The 18,075-nt window shown below is 51.3% G+C and overlaps 1 protein-coding gene across 5 annotated transcripts in view; it reads right to left on the reverse strand.

The window, feature by feature from the left end:
* Positions 1-18,075, reverse strand: part of CTPS2 (CTP synthase 2) — an 85,840-nt gene that overhangs the window by 61,371 nt on the left and 6,394 nt on the right. For 2 of the 5 annotated variants that reach the window (XM_007670434.4, XM_007670433.3), the window contains 8 exons: positions 15,235-15,438; positions 14,200-14,370; positions 13,231-13,331; positions 10,153-10,269; positions 8,866-8,949; positions 4,549-4,629; positions 2,193-2,344; positions 98-230 (listed from right to left, as the gene is read on the reverse strand). In XM_007670434.4, coding sequence (XP_007668624.1) covers positions 98-230; positions 2,193-2,344; positions 4,549-4,629; positions 8,866-8,949; positions 10,153-10,269; positions 13,231-13,331; positions 14,200-14,370; positions 15,235-15,400 — 1,005 coding nt within the window. In that variant the 5' untranslated portion in view covers positions 15,401-15,438. Of the gene's footprint in view, positions 1-97; positions 231-2,192; positions 2,345-4,548; positions 4,630-8,865; positions 8,950-10,152; positions 10,270-13,230; positions 13,332-14,199; positions 14,371-15,234; positions 15,439-16,293; positions 16,363-16,409; positions 16,476-18,075 lie in introns of those variants that run through there. The other 3 variants (XM_007670436.4, XM_007670435.3, XM_007670437.4) reach the window with 3 other exon arrangements.

Genomic DNA, 18,075 nt, shown 5'->3' on the forward strand with positions numbered 1-18,075 from the left:
TCACGTGCACAAGCAAAGCCTGGATGTAGACATTACGTGCTTTAAAGAACACCAGAACATTAAATAACGGAATTTTCACCAACGAGTTAGAGCTCACCATTAATTCTAGTTTGTGATTAATCGCCAAAGCAGAGTGTTCTAAGGCCTTGAACACTGACGCGTAGCAATCGCTGAGTTTGGTGTATTTGCCCACCAGTGCAATGGAGCATGACTTCTGTAACCTTTCATATCTGGAAAGAAAAATTTACTCAAATTACTGACAGCTCATCCAGTTTGGAAGGGATCCAAATAAAAATGCACATTAAAGGTTCCTGAAGCCCCGAAGAAACTAACTCGAGACACAATCTAGTCGCAAAATCGGGTGGGTCATCAATGACTGCAGATGACTCTATTGCTTACAACGCTAAAATTGCGCATCTCAGCCTATCATGTCTCCCAAATCTGATATAATCTACTCTCATAAGCATCTGGTAAGGTGCTCGGCAACTCCCACTACGTGCTCAAGCAATATAACTCATCAGTCAAATCAATCAGACGGCTTTCAAAATGATTTGGCGGCTGGTTCGGAAGCGTTCAAACCCATAAACAAATTCACTAGCCGAGTTAGTGTATATTAGCTCAATTAAATTCAGGAGGCGATGAGATGGAAGGGCTTACAAAAGATAAAGGGGTAGGAATATGCGAAGAGAAAATCAGATACTTATTTCTGCTTTCTAAGTTTTCCGGAAAAAAGAGAGCCAGGTTTGCCAAGCTTCGGATTGTGTTTTCATAGGACTTGAAACTCGGGGTGCAACTGCTTCCCCCAAAACCTAGCATTTAATTAGGAAACTCTGAAGCGGCTTGGGTCCTTGTGGGCAGGGAATGCTGGTAATCTCCCGTGCGCTTAGTACAGTGTTCATTCATTCATTCATTCAGCAGTACTTATTGAGCACTTACTATGTGCAGAGCACTGTACCAAGTGCTTGGAATGGACAAATCGGTAACAGATAGAGACGGTCCCTGCCCTTCGACGGGCTCACGGTCTAATCGGGGGAGACGGACAGACGAGAACAGCAGCAACAAATAGAATCAAGGGGATGAACATCTCATTAAAACAACAGCACATAGATAGAATCGAGGTGATGTACCTCTCATTAACAAAATAAATAGGGTAATGAAAATATATACAGTTGCGCGGACGGGTACAAGCCCTCGGTAAATACGATTAATGCTTGACTGGTAAAAAGTCAAAAAGCTCAAACACAAGGTGCACAGCAACCGTGCTGACTTAACCAAAGGTCTTTTCCCATCTTCGGGGTGGGATTATTTAGAGATCGCTTAATCAACCGATCGTACTTGTTGAGCAGTTACTACTGTACTAAGTGTTTGGGAGAGTACAGTATAACAGAGTTGGCGGACACATTCCCTGCCCACAATTAGCAAATATTCTCCTCCAAGAGGCCCTCTCCGATTACGCCCGAATTTTCCCGGCTCCCTCTCTTTTCTGCGTTATCTATAGCCTTGGACTGTGACCTCTGGACATCTGCCGTTCGCCCCGACTCCACGGCACTTACGGACGTATCTCGAAGTTACATATCTTAAACGATTTATTTCTATTAATCTCCGTCTTCCCGTCTAAACTCTAAGTTCACTGTGGGCAGGGCACATTCCCCCCAACTCCGTGGTACCGTACTCTCCCAAGTGCTCAGTACAGAGCCCCGCACCTAGTGAGCGCTCTCAAATACGATCCACTGAGACCCGAACCCGTTTTGAAAATAGCATTCGTCGTGGAGGGGAAAGCAGTACCTTTAAAACACCTCCGAGTGGACTGCTTTCCACGACATCCGTCCAATCCGAAGTAGGGTATCGCCCAATGTCCTCGTCGCGATGAGCGTTTTAGTATTTATTAATCGTATTTATTGAGCGCTTATTGTGTGCAAAGCACTATTTTAAGCGCGTGGGAGAGAACCGTATAATATCAAACACAGTCCCCGCCCACAGTAGCTCGGAGGGGGAGGCAGACGTTGAGAGAAATAAGTAGCTAAATAAATTAGAGATATATACATCTGGGAGAGAGAACGAATGCAGGAGCAAATCAGAGCGGCGCAGAAGGGAGTGGAAGAAGGGGAGAGGAGGGCTCAGTCAGGGAAGGCTTCCTGGAAGAGATGTGCCTTACTGGGGGGAGAGCAATTATCCGTCTGAGTTGACTGTACCTGTCGGCCATAGCCTTCCACTGGAAAAGAAGATCGCTGGCGTGGTCGTCGATAGGTAGGTCCAACCTCTCTTTAAAATACTTCACGATGCCTTGCTCCTCCAGGAGGACAGGCACCCGATAGGTGCAAGAAACGTCGTGGATAAATATCACCTGGCCAACGTGAGAAGAAGGGGTCACCGACTGAACCTGGGCGCGCACAGAGCCCGGCCCGGCCGTGCACCGGCGTGGCTCAGTGGAGAGAGCCCGGGTTTGGGAGTCAGGGGTCATGGGTTCGAATCCCCGCTCTGCCACTTGTCAGCTGTGTGACGGTGGGCGAGTCACTTCACTTCTCTGTGCCTCAGTTACCTCATCTGTAAAATGGGGATTAACTGTGAGCCTCACGTGGGACAATGGGATCACCCTGTGTCTACCCCAGCGCTTAGAACAGTGCTCGGCACACAGTAAGCGCTTAACAGATACCAACATTAAGTCACTTCACTTCTCTGGGCCTCAGTGACCTCATCTGTAAAATGGAGATGAACAGTAATAATAATGTTGGTATCTGTTAAGCGCTTACTCTGTGCAGTGCACTGTTCTAAGCGCTAGGGTAGATACAGGGACATCAGGTTGCCCCACGTGAGGCTCGCAGTTAATCCCCATTTTCCAGATGAGGGAACTGAGGCACAGAGAAGTGAAGTGACTCGCCCACAGTCACAAAGCTGACAGGTGGCAGAGCGGGGAGTCGAACCCAAGACCTCTGACTCCCAAGCCCGGGCTCTTTCCACCGAGCCACGCTGCTTCTCAAATGTGGTACTTGTTAAGCGCTTACTATGTGCCAGGCACTGACCTAAGCGCTGGGGTGGATACAGGCGAATCTGGTTGGACACAGTCCCTGTCCCATGTGGGGTTCACAGACTCAATCCCATTTTACAGATGAGGTAACTGAGGCATGGAGAATAATAATGTTGGTATTTGTTAAGCGCTTACTATGTGCACAGCACTGTTCTAAGCGCTGGGGTAGACACAGGGGAATCAGGTTGTCCCACGTGGGGCTCACAGTCTTAATCCCCATTTTACAGATGAGGTGCCTGAGGCACAGAGAAGTTAAGTGACTTGCCCACAGTCACACAGCTGACAAGCGGCAAGTGAAGTGACTTGCCCAAGCTCACACAGCAGACAAGTGGCGGAGCCGGGATGAAGACAGTGAGCCTCAGGTGGGACAACCGGATGACCCTGTATCTCCCCCAGCGCTTAGAACAGTGCTCTGCACGTAGTAAGCGCTTAACAAATACCAACATTATTATTATTATTACCAAGCGGCGCGGAGTGACACACGGAAGCCGGCAACTCATCCGAATAAACAACACGGGTGAGACTGAAACCTGAAGACCTCTTGGTTTTTCAACAACAACCCGAAGGCCTAACGTCATGATCCCAGAGAAAGGGCACTTTTAACAGTAACTGTGGTATTTCTCAAGCGCTCACTACATACCAAGCACTGAACTAAACGCTGAGGTAGGCTCAAGTTAATGAGGTTCCCCATGGGGCTCACGGTGGCAGCGCTCGATCGATACGACGGAAACCGAGAAGGTAGAGAACGTGTACGGAGAAGCAACGTGGCCTAGTGGATAGAGCACGGGCCTGGGAGTCAGAAGGACCTGAGTTCCAATCTTGGCTCTGCCACTGTGTGACCTAGGGCGAGTCACTTCACTTCTCTGTGCCTTGGTTACTTCAATCGCAAAACGGGGATTAACAGTGGGACAGGGACCGAGTCCAACCTGATTATTTTATATCTACTCCTCTGCTTAGTAGGGTGTTCAGTGCTTAATAACAATAATAATAATAATGTTGGTATTTGTTAAGCGCTTACCATGTGCAGAGCACTGTTCTAAGCGCTGGGGGTAGACACAGGGGAATCAGGTTGTCCCACGTGGGGCTCACGGTCTCAATCCCCATTTTACAGATGAGTAACTGAGGCACAGAGAAGTTAAGTGACTTGCCCACCGTCACACAGCTGACAAGTGGCAGAGCCGGGATTCGAACCTTAACAGATACCAGCTTAAAAAAACAAAACCCTGCTCAGAATTCGGTGGTTTAAAACCCCCACACGCCATCAGAATCACTCCCTTCACATCATAATGCTGCTCTCACTTTCTCACGGTGCTTGTTCTTAATGAAAACCCATCTGATAACTCTGGGTGGGCAGGGATGGCGTCCTATCTACTCTGGTGTACTGTACTCCCACGGGTGCTTAATACAGTGCTCTGTATCCGATAAGCACTCAATAAATAGCATTGATGGATTGAGTAAAACAGATTATGAGCATTAAAGAGTTCAAGACAAAGGGGGCATTAACTCAAGATGGTAGAACCAACCTGTTCGGGCTCCACGTGGCAAAACATAGAAATCTTTTCCTTGACCGCCATTTCTATGGGCTTGGAGCTCCTGCAGACGATCTGTCAGAGCCAAATATGCACAAATCAGCAACCACGAAACCCGCTCCCGCAACCAGAGCTGCTCTCGAGCTCTTGAAGAACATTCTCGCACAGTTCTTCCGGCACCCACCGTGCGCTTCCCTGACTCCCCTGCCTGTCTACTTGTTTTGTTTCGTTGTCTGTCTCCCCCTTCTAGACTGTGAGCCTGTTGTTGGGTAGGGATTGTCTCCATCTGTTGCCGAACTGTACTTTCCAAGTGTGTGGTACAGTGTTCTGCACACCGTGAGCGCTCAATAAATACGATCGAACGAATGAATGAATGACTCTAGACCAAATCTAGTCCTCCTGCTGGTCTGGTGGAAAGAACATGACTTTGGGAATCGGGAGGCCAGGTTTCTTGTCTCAGGCCAACCTGCTGAGCCTACGCTATCGGTGGTGAAGATTTCTGACGGAAAATAATAATTACTGTGATAGTCATGGTGTTGGCTAAGCGCTCACTGAGTACCGAGCGATGGGTAGACGCAAGATAATCGGGTCCCACAAGAAGCTTGCGGCCTAAACAGGAGGGAGAACGGGTATTGAATCCCCATTTCTGCAGATGAGGGAACTGAGGCACAGAGAGGTGAAGTGACTCGCCTAAGGTCACACGGTAGGCTCACGGCAGGGACAGGATTAGAACCCAGGTCCTCCGCCTCCTGGGCCCATACTCTTCCCACTGGGTCACGCTGCTGCTTCTCAGCCACCCAGGGCATTACACAAGGTGAACGAACCCAGCAGGAATCCTGAAAAGTAGCTGAGATACGTGGGCGGCGAGGACCCGATCGGCTAGCTAGATATCTTGAATCCTATTTATCTATTTGGATGCTGTCGATGCCTGTCTACTTGTTCTGTTTTGTTGACTGCCTCCCCCCCTTCTAATAATAATAATAATAATAATGTTGGTATTTGTGAAGTGCCTACTATGTGCAGAGCACCGTTCTAAGCGCTGGGGGAGATACAGGGTCATCAGGTCGTCCCACGTGAGGCTCACAGTTAATCCCCAGTTTACAGATGAGGTAACTGAGCCGCAGAGAAGTGAAGCGACTCGCCCACAGTCACACAGCTGACAGGTGGCAGAGCCGGGAGTCGAACCCATGACCTCTGATTCCGAAGCCCAGGCTCTTTCCACTGAGCCACGCTGCTTCTAGACTGAGCCCGCTGTGGGGTAGGGATGGTCTCTATCTGGGGCCGAACTGTACTTCCCAAGCGCTTAGTACAGCGCTCTGCACACGCTAAGCGCTCAATAGATACGACCGAATGAATGAATAAACGAATAGCAAGGCAAACGCCCGCTGGCTCACGGCACCGTAGGGGAGGATCGGCAATTTGCCGAGGTCACTCCGGCCACAGATGGTCTGACACAAGAAAAACCTCCAAAATACCCTCTGCACGCATTTCGTATTGTACGGCCACGCCCGCCTCCTCGTCGGACGCACGGAGCGTCCGTTACCGCTTCACAAACCTCTACCCTGAAAATCAATTCCTTCTCACGGGTTCTCGGGCCCGAGGTTTCAGGCCCGAGCCTTTTCCGTCGCCCTCGACGGGAAACTCCGACGACACTCCAGATCTGAAAGGAGACATCTGGAGGTCCGAACCTGAGCTCCGCCGCTGGAAAGCCAGCTCCGCGGTTGGGATTCTCACCCGGACCACGGCCGTCCGAATTCATCTCCAACGGGATGGGGATTCCTGCGTGCGGAAGCGGAGACCCTAAGGCTTCGGCACCGCTTCGGCCGCTGGGCGGGGAGCGATCGCGGAGAGCTTCAGGCGAGCTTCAGAGCCAGTTGGAACTCTATCTGCGACCCCGACAGAGGTGTCGGACCCCTCGCTGGCCTCCCCGCTTCCCGTCCCTCCCCGATCCGGGCCGTCCTTTACTCTGCTGCCCGGATCGTTTTCCTACGGCCGCGTTCGGTCCATATTTCCCCACTCCGCGAGAACCTCCAGCGGTCGGCGATCCAGTCAATCGCCTCGCCCCCGCCCACCTCACCTCACCGCTCTCCTTCTGCAGCCCAGCTCACACGACTCATTCCTCTGGTGCCAACCGGCTCTCGGTACCCCTCATCTCACCTATCCTGCCGCCGACCTCTCGCCCCCATCCTGCCTCTGGCCTGGGACGCCTTCCCTCTTCGTATCCGACAGACGACTACTCTCTCCACCTTCAAAGCCTCATCGAAGGCACATCTCCCACCCGCTTCTGCGTCACCCTTGCGCTCGGAGTTGCTTTTTTATTCACCCCCTCCCTCCTCCCCACAGTACTTACGTACATAGCCCCAATTTATTTTTCCTTATATTAATGTCTATCTCCCCTAGACTGCAAGCTCACTGTGGGCAGGGAGTGTATTTACCAATCCCGTTCCATTGCAATTCAAGTTCAATAGTATTTATTGAGCGCTTACTTTGTGCAGAGCACTGTACTAAGCGCTTGGGATGAACAAGTCGGCAACAGATAGAGACGGTCCCTGCCGTTTGACGGGCTTACGGTCTAATGGGGGGAGACGGACGGACGAGAACAGTGGCGATAAATAGAGTCATGGGAAAGAGCATCTCGTAAAAACAATGGCAACTAAATAGAATCGAGGCGATGTACAATTCATTAACAAAATAAATAGGGTATCGAAAATATATACAGTCGAGCGGACGAGTACGGTGCTGTGGGGATGGGAAGGGAGAGGTGGAGGAGCGGAGGGAAAAGGGGAAAATGAGGCTTTAGCTGCGGAGAGGTAAAGGGGGGATGGCAGAGGGAGTAGAGGGGGAAGAGGAGCTCAGTCTGGGAAGGCCTCTTGGAGGAGGTGATTTTTAAGTAGGGTTTTGAAGAGGGAAAGAGAATCAGTTTGGCGGAGGTGAGGAGGGAGGGCGTTCCGGGACCGCGGGAGGACGCGACCCGGGGGTCGACGGTGGGACGGGCGAGACCGAGGGACGGTGAGGAGGTGGGCGGCGGAGGAGCGGAGCGTGCGGGGTGGGCGGTAGAGAGAGAGAAGGGAGGAGAGGTAGGAAGGGGCAAGGTGATGGAGAGCCTCGAAGCCTAGAGTGAGGAGTTTTTGTTTGGAGCGGAGGTCGATAGGCAACCACTGGAGTTGTTTAAGAAGGGGAGAGACATGCCCAGATCGTTTCTGCGGGAAGATGAGCCGGGCGGCGGAGTGAAGAATAGACCAGAGCGGGGCGAGAGAGGAGGAAGGGAGGTCGGAGAGAAGGCCGACACGGTAGTCTAGCCGGGATATAACGAGAGCCCGTAATAGTAAGGTAGCCATCTGGGTGGAGAGGAAAGGGCGGATCTTGGCGATATTGTAGAGGTGAAACCGGCAGGTCTCGGTAACGGATAGGATGTGTGGGGTGAACGAGAGGGACGCGTCAAGGATGACACCGAGATCGCGGGCCCGAGAGACGGGAAGGACGGTCGTGCCATCCACGGTGATAGAGAAGTCTGGGAGAGGACCGGGTTTGGGAGGGAAGATGAGGAGCTCAGTCTCGCTCATGTTGAGTTTTAGGTGGCGGGCCGACATCCAGGTGGAGACGTCCCGGAGGCGGGAGGAGATGCGAGCCCGAAGGGAGGGGGAGAGGACAGGGGCGGAGATGTAGATCTGCGTGTCATCTGCGTAGAGATGGTAGTCAAAGCCGTGAGAGCGGATGAGTTCACCGAGGGAGTGAGTGTAAATGGAGAACAGAAGAGGGCCAAGAACTGACCCTCGAGGAACTCCAACAGTTAAAGGATGGGAGGGGGAGGAGGCTCCGGCGAAGGAGACCGAGAATGATCGGCCAGAGAGGTAAGAGGAGAACCGGGAGAGGACAGAGTCCGTGAAGCCAAGGTGAGATAAGGTATGGAGGAGGAGGGGATGGTCGACAGTGCTCGGTAGAGTGCTCTGCACACAGTAAGCGCTCCATGAACACTACTGATTGATCGACAAGGGTGAAGTTCTCCAGCAGCCTGGAGTTTCTGGCTCCCCTCCCGACCCAAGGGCTGACTGACACAGGGAGGGGAGATAGCGTAGGTGCCTCAGGACACGATATCCCTGCTCGGGGAGCAGGGTCCTGCCCGCTCAGACCTCGAGGGGGAAAACGCTAGGCCTCTATTTAAGGGGGCAATTTTTTCCTCTCCTCAATGACATTCGGTGACCCTTTAGGGCTTAGAACGGACCTCGTCCGTCACCTTGAGCCTTTTGGAAAGAAAACCCATCGGAAAGCAGACAAGCAGAGGCCTCCCCCTCTACGTGCTCAAAGACTTACCAGATCTGGAGACAACCCCAAGCCTCTCAAAGCCCGGACGCTGTTCTGCGTCGGCTTTGTTTTCTGTTCTCCGGTGGCACTGGGCTGGACAGAGAGAAGACGGTACAAGAGGAGAAGATGAAGAAGGGACAGTAAAAACACTACTGATGCTGAGAAAAAGAATCGAGGTGCAGATCCGGAATCCACGCCCACCCCAGTGATAACCGCCTGGCAGGTGAAGTGTACCGTGACCGTACGATTTGACGAATATGGACAGCCAACCTGAATTAAATCACCCCCCAAAGTCTCCATATTCTCTTCTCATCTGTAACCTTGAGGGTCCAGATGATAATCTTGCCTCTCTCGACTCGGCAAACCGCGTCACTGACTTCTGCAGTTGCAAGCTCGTTGCGGGCAGGGAATGTGTCTGGTTTATTATTATATTGGACTCTCCCAGGACAGCGCTCTGCACACAGGAAGTGCTCCAGAGATATGAGTAAGTGAATGAATTGCAACACGTTTGGCTCGTTTTGCACCGCAGACTTTCCTACAGAGGAGGGCTGCTTGTCAGCCTTCTAAAACTGCGCTCGGTGAAATCAAAACAAGAAAAATGTACACACGCAATGAAAAACTGAACTGCTTTGTGCGTCCTGCAGGTCCCTTTATATTGCCGATACGCACACGATGACCCTTATCTTTTTTTTAATGGAATTTGTTAAGCGCTTCTATGTGCCAGACAGTGTTCTAAGCACTGGGGTACGTACCAGACAGTGAAGTTGGACCCCATCCATGTCCTAACAAGGAGCTCACAGTCTTAATCCCCATTTTACAGATGAGGTAACCGGGGCACGGAGAACTTAAGTGGTTGCCCACGATCACAGAGCAAACAGGTGGCAGAGGTGGGATTAGAACCCAGATCCTTCTGACTCCCCGGCCCATCCTCTTTTCACTAGGCCACGCTGCTTCTCAGGGACAGTGAGCAGATCTTCCCACTCCGCTGGACTGTACCCTCCCAAGCGCTAAGCACTCAAAAAACTTTATTAGTTTTGTTCGGTTTTAATTTTTGATAACACTAACGGGGTTAATATATGTAACTCTTCACCTGAAACCGGTGGTGGCTTTAGGATCTCAAATGATGGAAAATATCCGAATAATAACACTAACTGCGATATCTGCTCGGTACTTTTACGTGCCGAGGTAATCACGTCGGACACGGTCCGGGTCACATTTAGGACTCCCGGTATAAGGGAGTCGTTGAAGTTGTTTCTGTTGTTGAGATTTGTTTTCAGCCAAAGTCAACCTGCTTACCTGAGGCACCAGGCTGACGTGGATGTTACAGAAGTTTTCTCTTTTCGCTTTAAACTGGAACTGTCGGAACGCTTCAACAAATGGCATTCCTTCGATATCGCCAATCGTGCCCCCCAGCTGGAAAATAAAAGAAAGACGGTCTAGAACCGGCCACCTCTGGGAGGAGGCGCAGCGTGGCACGCCTCGTCCGTTCGGTCGGATTTACTGGGCGCTTACCAAAGCCTTGTGCTAAGCGCTTGGGAGAAGACAGTATACCAATAAACAGACATTCCCTGCCCACGACGAGCTCACAGTCAAGAGAGAGACGAGCTAACCGTCTCGGCTCCGGTGAGGGGGATACTGGTCTCCGATCGCAGTCGGAGTCCTGAAGTTCTGGATCTTATTGGCAGCAATCACTTATTTGTGATAAATGGGGAAAATTATTCATCCGTTCTGCCCTTTTCAGGGATCCCTGGAAGTAAATAAGGATATTAACTACATAAATAGCAACTGCATTACCAGTTAAAGAGTGGTTGCTGTTTTTCCTCTCTCACACAAGTAACCCTGTCCGCATCCCAGATCCCAGGATCGGCTTTTTAATTATAATATCCTTTATTAGATCCACGGTGGCTTATCAAACTATTATCTCTATTATATCCCAGTTAACATTTTAAACCGGGTGCCTGCTATTTTTATTCTCTTTCAAATGTTAACTCGTTTCTAATGAGTTTATGTCTGTCTCCCCCGGCAGACCGGAAGAGCACTGTGGCGAGGGAACGTGCCTACCGACTCGGCTCTACCGTACTCTCCCAAGTGCTTAGGACAGTGCTCTGCACACAATAAGCGCTCAATAAATATCACTGATGGATTGACTTCTAAAGAAGCAGAATGGCCTATTGGAAAGAGAATGGGACTGGGAATTAGAGGACCTGGATTCTAACCCCAGCTCCACCACCTGCTCACTATGTGCCCTTGGACAAGCCACTTCTATTCTCTGTGCCTCAGTTTCCTCATCTGTAACACGGAGATTCGACACCTCTTCTCCCTCTCCCTTATACCGGGAGTCCTAAATGTGACACGGACCGTGCCCGACGTGATTACCTTGGCACGTAACAAGTACTGAACAGATATCACAATTAGTGTTATTATTCAGATATTTTTCCATCAGTTGAGATCCTAAAGCCACCAACGGTTTCGAGTGAAGAGTTACATACATTAACCCCATTAGTGGTATCGAAAATTAAAACCGAACCGAAACTAATAAAGCCCGGGAATAGCCCGATACGAAAGCGGAAGTTCTGATTAACTTTAACGTACGGGATAAAATTTAATGAACGACGGAGACATTCTGGCTCTTCGATTCATCACAGCCAAATGAAAAGTTGACTGTACCTTCCAACTCTAGCAAGAAAACTCTGGTCTCCGGAAGAATTTAAAACCAGTTAAGGGCAAAATCCATAAGTCACATCCCTAGTGAAAACCTGAAGCGATGATTGTGAAAAACAGACCTAGATTTAAATGTGCTCAGATAGGACAGAATTCTGACAGCAATGTTTTGACCTAGTCAACTTTAGGTTCCTGGCCCGGAACGGCCGATATTTTTAAACCTTAGCTGCCTCTGCGCTCACGTGGCATCTGAAAGTGCTGCACCTTCGATCTCTCTGAGTTTTCAACAGAGTAACCGGTTTTAAGTATTCTAAATATTTACTGAGCACTGCACTAAACAATGTCAAATGCAGCCACGTGGTCCATCCCCTGCCCAAAGGAACTAATGGAGGAAAGAGAAAATAATTTGGACGCTAATCAGAGTAGTTGACGGTACAATGAAGAAGCACATTAATAATAAAGATGGTTTTTGTTAAGTGCTTATTACGTGCCAAGCACTCCCCTAAGCGCTGGGGTAGATATAAGGTCATCAGCTTGTCCCACGTGGGGCTAATAGTATTAATCCCCATTTTCCCGATGAGGACACCGAGGCCCAGAGAAGTGAAGTGACTTGCCCACAGTCACACAGCTGACACGTGGCGGAGCCGGGATTAGAACCCACGACCTCTGACTCCCAAGCCCGGCCTCTTTCCCCTGAGCCGGGCTGCTTCTCTTTATCGCTATATTTGTACTCTCCCGAGCGTTTAGTACAGTGCACGCAGCAAATCACACAGCAAGCACTCAACAAATGAGACTGGATGAATGAAACTGCCCCATCACCTGGGGGACGCCGGATCTGAGGAAGAAGTGACAGCCAAAAGGGAGACCCATCCTGGAACACGTTATCTCAGTACCACCGTCCGGGCGGCGGGGCCCGCAGGTCCACCATCGCCGCCGGGACCCTGTCGGTTTCAGGGCAACGTCCGAGGGCCACGCTGTCGAACGTGCTGGCCCGTCACTTGGACTCTCCGGGCCTCAGTCCCCTCATCTGAAAAATGGGTATGAGGACTGGGAGCCCCCACGGGGGACAGGGACTGTGTCCAACCTGATTAGCGTCCACCTCCCTCTGCGCTCGGTACAATCTTGAAACCCATTTGACAGATGAGGGACAGAGAAATGACGCCATTGCCCGAGGTCACGCAGCAGACGAGTGGCGGAGCCCACGATTAGAACCCGCGTCCTCTGATTCCCGGGCCCGGGCTCTCTCCACGAGGCCGTGCCGCTTTTCTGTCCACACCTCCCTAATACGTACACACACAAGAACCCAGCTTTCAAACAGGCCCACGCATCCAGGGACACTGAGGCGGCAGCTGGCACGAGCAGAGGCACAGGAGGGAGCGAGGTGGGCCAGAACGGGCTCAGGTTTCCTAGACTACGGAATAATAATAATGTTGCTATTTGTTGAGCGCTTACAGTACGTCAGGCGCCGTACTAAGCACCGACGTGGATACAGGCAAATCGAGCCCCGTCCCACGTGGGGCTCGGTCTCACGGTCTCCATCTCCATTTGACAGAGGGGACAACTGAGGCGCAGAGAAGCCAAGCGACTCGCCCAAGGCGACACAGGAGACAGGTGGCGGGGTCGGGATCAGAACCCATGACCCTTCTGACCGCCAGGCCCTCGTTCCATCCACTACACCGTGCCGGGGGGATCAGCGGACTGCTCGGCCCTTACCTCGATGACGCAGATCTGCGGCTCCTCCTTGTTTCCATCCACAGGAACCGTGGCTTGATTCATCACCCATTCCTGCACCGCATCCGTAATGTGAGGGACAACTGGGGGAAACAAATTCCAATAAGTGAAGGACGCAAACTGGAGGGATTCTCCGGAGCAAAACCAACCTCGGGGAGCTCTTCGAGGAGAAGAAAAAGAAAAATGGTCTTGCAGGCCCAGTTGACCTTTTGACAGCTCCCTCACTAAACGGAGACCACTTGGGAATATTCTTCTTGGGCAATGGTACTTTCTTAAAGTAGGTAGGAATCGTCCTCCTCTCCGCAACGCCAAGGCAATTAGAGCCGTACCCCTTCAGCACTTGATATTCACCCCACCTGAGCACCGAGGGACCCATCCTTCCATTCTCCCATTTCTCCGACCTGTAAATTATTTCAAGGTCCGTCTCCCCTTGTGGGCAGCGATCGTGTGCCCCGACCCGACCGTACCGTCTTCTCCCCAGAGCCTGGTACGGGGCTCTGCCCCACGGCAAAAGCTCAGTAACTACCACCGACGGATCGACTTAATCCAAAGAGGGAAAAAGACACTCGGAATAAATTACTTGAAAATCGCTCTCTTGCCTAAGCGTGCAGATGAACTGTACCGACCGCCGTCTATCTCTTTAGGCCAGGCTCTTCCACGGATGTGATCAGGGCGGCCCGGCCATGCTTTTTTGGGCATCCGAATAATCGCCGAGGCGTTTCGAGATCAGGGACATTTACCATCGGTCCCCTCTAGTCTCTCAGTGCGGGGAAACCTCCGGAGGAGAGTCGGGGGGTGAGTTTCCCAAGAGAAAGAGGATCCCATTCTCTTTATGGAACGGGTCTAGTATTCGACACCAAATAGCGACCTAAATTCAACGGGCTAACGAAAGGCACTCAGATCATTCACGTCATTTTCAATTAAATAGACCCAGAAGACACAGTGACATACCTTGCACTGTTTTCCCCAAGTAATCACCGTGTCTCTCTTTATTGATTACATGCTGGTATATCTTCCCTGTGGTGATATTATTATCTTTATACAGGTTAATATCCAAGAACCTTTCATAGTTCCCCAGGTCCAAGTCCACTTCTCCGCCATCATTTAATACAAACACTTCACCTGAAGAAAGACGAAGGAAATGTTCTCTGGGGTTTGAACGATTTTCCTGCTTAACGGAATTAGAACGCAACAAACCCCATTTTCCCGTTTTAGCTCTGTTAAGGGGTTAACGCCCCTTTCGGGATCGCGCCCGGAGAGTTTGCGGCTCTCTGCCAGGCTCGGCTCCGGGAGGGAGGGTCAAGCAGCGGCCTACCCATTTCCATTCCTAACTTGGCCGGTGGCTAGCGAGTAGAAGGCCATCTCCAAGTCAAAACTCCCCCGTGCTGGCCAGCAGCGGCAGGGGAGAGAGTCGAGGGCGGAAATTCGAGTTTACCGCGTGGAAGACGGCGGTGGCAAACCACTTTTCTGACTTTCACGAAGAAAACTCTACGGATCCACTCTCGGAACCATCGCGGATGGAGAGCGGGGCGTTCTGCGAGAGAGGCGTCCGTGGCGTCGCTATGGGTTGGAAGCCACTCGGCGGCACGGGACAAGTGGAAAGGGCCCGGGCCTGGGAGTCAGAGGTCATGAGTTCGACTCCCGGCTCTGCCACTTGGCAGCTGGGTGACTGTGGGCAAGTCGCTTCACTTCTCTGTGCCTCAGTTACCTCACTTGTAAAATGGGGATTAACTGTGAGCCTCACGTGGGGCGACCTGATTCCCCTGTATCTACCCCAGCGCTTACAGCAGTGCTCTGCATATAGTAAGCGCTTAACAAATACCAACATTATTAATATTATTAAGTAGTTAACGGACACGATTATCAACTGCGTCTGCCTCTGAGGATGGAAGGCAAGAGGACTGTTGGCGGGGACACTGGCAACTTCTGGACACCCGACCGGCCCTCCCGGCTGTGAACGGCTTCGTTTTTCCACTCGCCACTCACCATGCTCATAAGGGGAGAAGGTCCCGGCATCGATGTTAATGTAGGGATCTATTTTGATGGCGGTGACTCTGAGGCCGCATGATTTTAAGATGGTCCCGATGCTGCTTGCGATGATTCCCTTGCCAATGCCCGAGATGACGCCCCCGGTGACTAGGATGTACTTCATCGGCCTCTGAAGGACTCGGCCACCCGCGGGCCGGAAATCTGAAAGAGGCAAGAGGAGGTCACGTAAAGGAGAAAACCTCTTTTTATTTTAAAAGAAAGCTGATCGAACCGGAGAGTTCAACGGAAGAGCCCAGATCGCTTAGGAATCCTACGTATCGAATGGGTTTTCCGTGGCCGTAGATGACTTTTCACCTCTGAAAACTCTAAAAAATGGCGGTGTGGTTTGAATTCCTAAATCCTCTATGTTCACCTCCCTGCTGAGGGGAATTCAAGAAACTCCTGCTAGCTCTGCAACTGGGGGCTCCCTTTTCTCCCCAGAGTCTTCCTTGACTTTCCGGCCACCTCTCGTCTCTCTCCTTCTGAAAGAAGACCGACGGCAGCCCGGCTCCGTGGGAAGAGCCCGGGCTTGGGAGTCAGAGGTCATGGGTTCGAATCCCTGCTCCGCCGCTTGTCAGCTGTGTGACTGTGGGCGAGTCACTTCACTTCTCTGCGCCTAGGTTCCCTCATCTGTAAAATGGGGATGACGACTGGGAGCCCCACGTGAGACAACCGATGACCCCGTATCTCCCCCAGCGCTTAGAACAGTGCTCTGCACATAGTAAGCGCTTAACAAATACCGACATTATTATCACTTCCTCATTTCTGAGTCAGGCTTCAGTTGGGCAACAAGCGCTTGAAACTTTTCCCGTAATGTTCGTGACCCGACGCCAGGTGAATGAGCACGTAGAAAGGGAAGTTGCATTCAAATGTGGCGCCTTCAGATTTCATCCTCCGGTACTCTCTGAGCCCACACAACACTGAAACATTTAATTATTTCTAAAAGGAGAGAAACAATCCGCCAAATGCTAAAAGAGCCCCAGCTTCCTTTTCTTCTAAAGTCTTCTCCTCACTCACCGCACAAGACTTCTTAATTGCCAATTTCTCACAAGAGTCCGTCCTGGCTGAGCAGAGGGGGAGGCTTGTGATCTTTAGAATATGTCCACAGAAAAGCAGCGAGAAAATCTACTTACCTTATCGTTTCTACGGTGTTCCGGCAACCCCTGGGTGAAACCAACAAAACTCTTTTTCCTCCAGCCCTGACCTCCACACCGAGTACATGTTTTCCAGCCCTGGCATGTTTACTTTTCTTGCCTCTCCTTTCAAATTAAGGTCACGGACAGCAAACACCGCACCTTCCCCTCCCAAAGTGCTTTCCGTAGTCCCCGACACAGAGCCACTCTCGAGAGAAGCAGCGTGGCTCGGGGGAAAGAGCCCGGGCGGGAGCCAGGGGTCACGGGTTCGAATCCCAGCTCTGCCACTTATCAGCTGTGTGACTGTGGGCAAGTCACTTCAATTCTCCGGGCCTCAGTGACCTCATCTGGAAAATGGGGATTAAGACTGTGAGCCCCACGTGGGACAACCTGATTCCCTTGCGTCTACCCCGGCGCTTAGAACGGTGCTCGGCACATAGTAAGCGCTTAACAGATACCAACATTATAATTATTCCAGCTCTGCCACTTGTCAGCTTTGTGACTGTGGGCAAGTCACTTCCCTTCTCTGGGCCTCAGTTCCCTCTTCTGTAAAATGCGGATGAAGACTGTGTGAGCCTCACGTGGGACAACCTGATTACCCTGTATTTACCCCAACGCTTAGAACAGTGCTCGGCACATAGTAAGCGCTTAACAAATGCCAACATCATTATTATTTATTAGTGAGGAGAATCAAATCGGAGTTCAGGATTTCCCCCTTGGTCCCAAGTGCCCCAGCAGTTTACAAATCTGTAATTTACAGAGGAGCAGCGTGGCTCAGTGGAAAGAGCCCGGGCTCGGGACCCAGAGGCCATGGGTTCGAATCCCAGCTCTGCCACCTGTCAGCTGTGTGACTGTGGGCAAGTCACTTCCCTTCTCTGGGCCTCAGTTCCCTCATCTGGAAAATGAGGATGAAGACTGTGTGAGCCTCACGTGGGACAACCTGATTACCTTGTACTTACCCCAGCGCTTAGAACAGTGCTCTGCAGATAGCGCTTAACAAATACCAACGTTATTATTATTTATTAGTGAGGAGAATCAAATTGGAGTTCAGGATCTCCCCCCCCGGTCCCAAGCGGCCCCCCAGCCGTTTACAAATCTAATTTACAGAGGGAGCGAGGCATCGTAATAAATTACGGAGAGCAGAAACGGAAGAGTGAAAGGGTACGTAGACAACCGCTGTCGGGCAGGGGATGGGGTAAATAGATAATAATAATGTTGGTATTTGTTAAGCGCTTACTAGGTGCCAAGCACTGTTCTAAGCGCTGCGGTAGACGCAGGGGAATCAGGTTGTCCCACGTGGGGCTCACAGTCTTAATCCCCATTTTACAGCTGAGGGAACTGAGGCACCGAGAAGTGAAGTGACTTGCCCAAAGTCACACAGATTTAGCCGGGATTCGAACCCATGACCTCGGACTCCAGAGCCCGTGCTCTTTCCACTGAGCCACGCCGCTTCTCTAGATGCTCGAGGGACACGCAGCCAAGCGCCCAGAAGAAGCGGAGGGGAGGGCAGGGAGGAAATGAGGACTTAATCGGGGAAGATCTCCTGGAAGAGGGGTGATTTCAGTGGGTTTTGAAGGTGGGGAGAATGATGAACTCTTTATCTACGAAAGGGACAGGAGTTCCAGGCCAGAAGAAGGACCAGGGCAAGTGGCCGGTGGGAGGAGAG

The sequence above is a fragment of the Ornithorhynchus anatinus genome, chromosome 15 (genome assembly GCF_004115215.2).
Source record: "Ornithorhynchus anatinus isolate Pmale09 chromosome 15, mOrnAna1.pri.v4, whole genome shotgun sequence".
NCBI lineage: Eukaryota > Metazoa > Chordata > Mammalia > Monotremata > Ornithorhynchidae > Ornithorhynchus > Ornithorhynchus anatinus.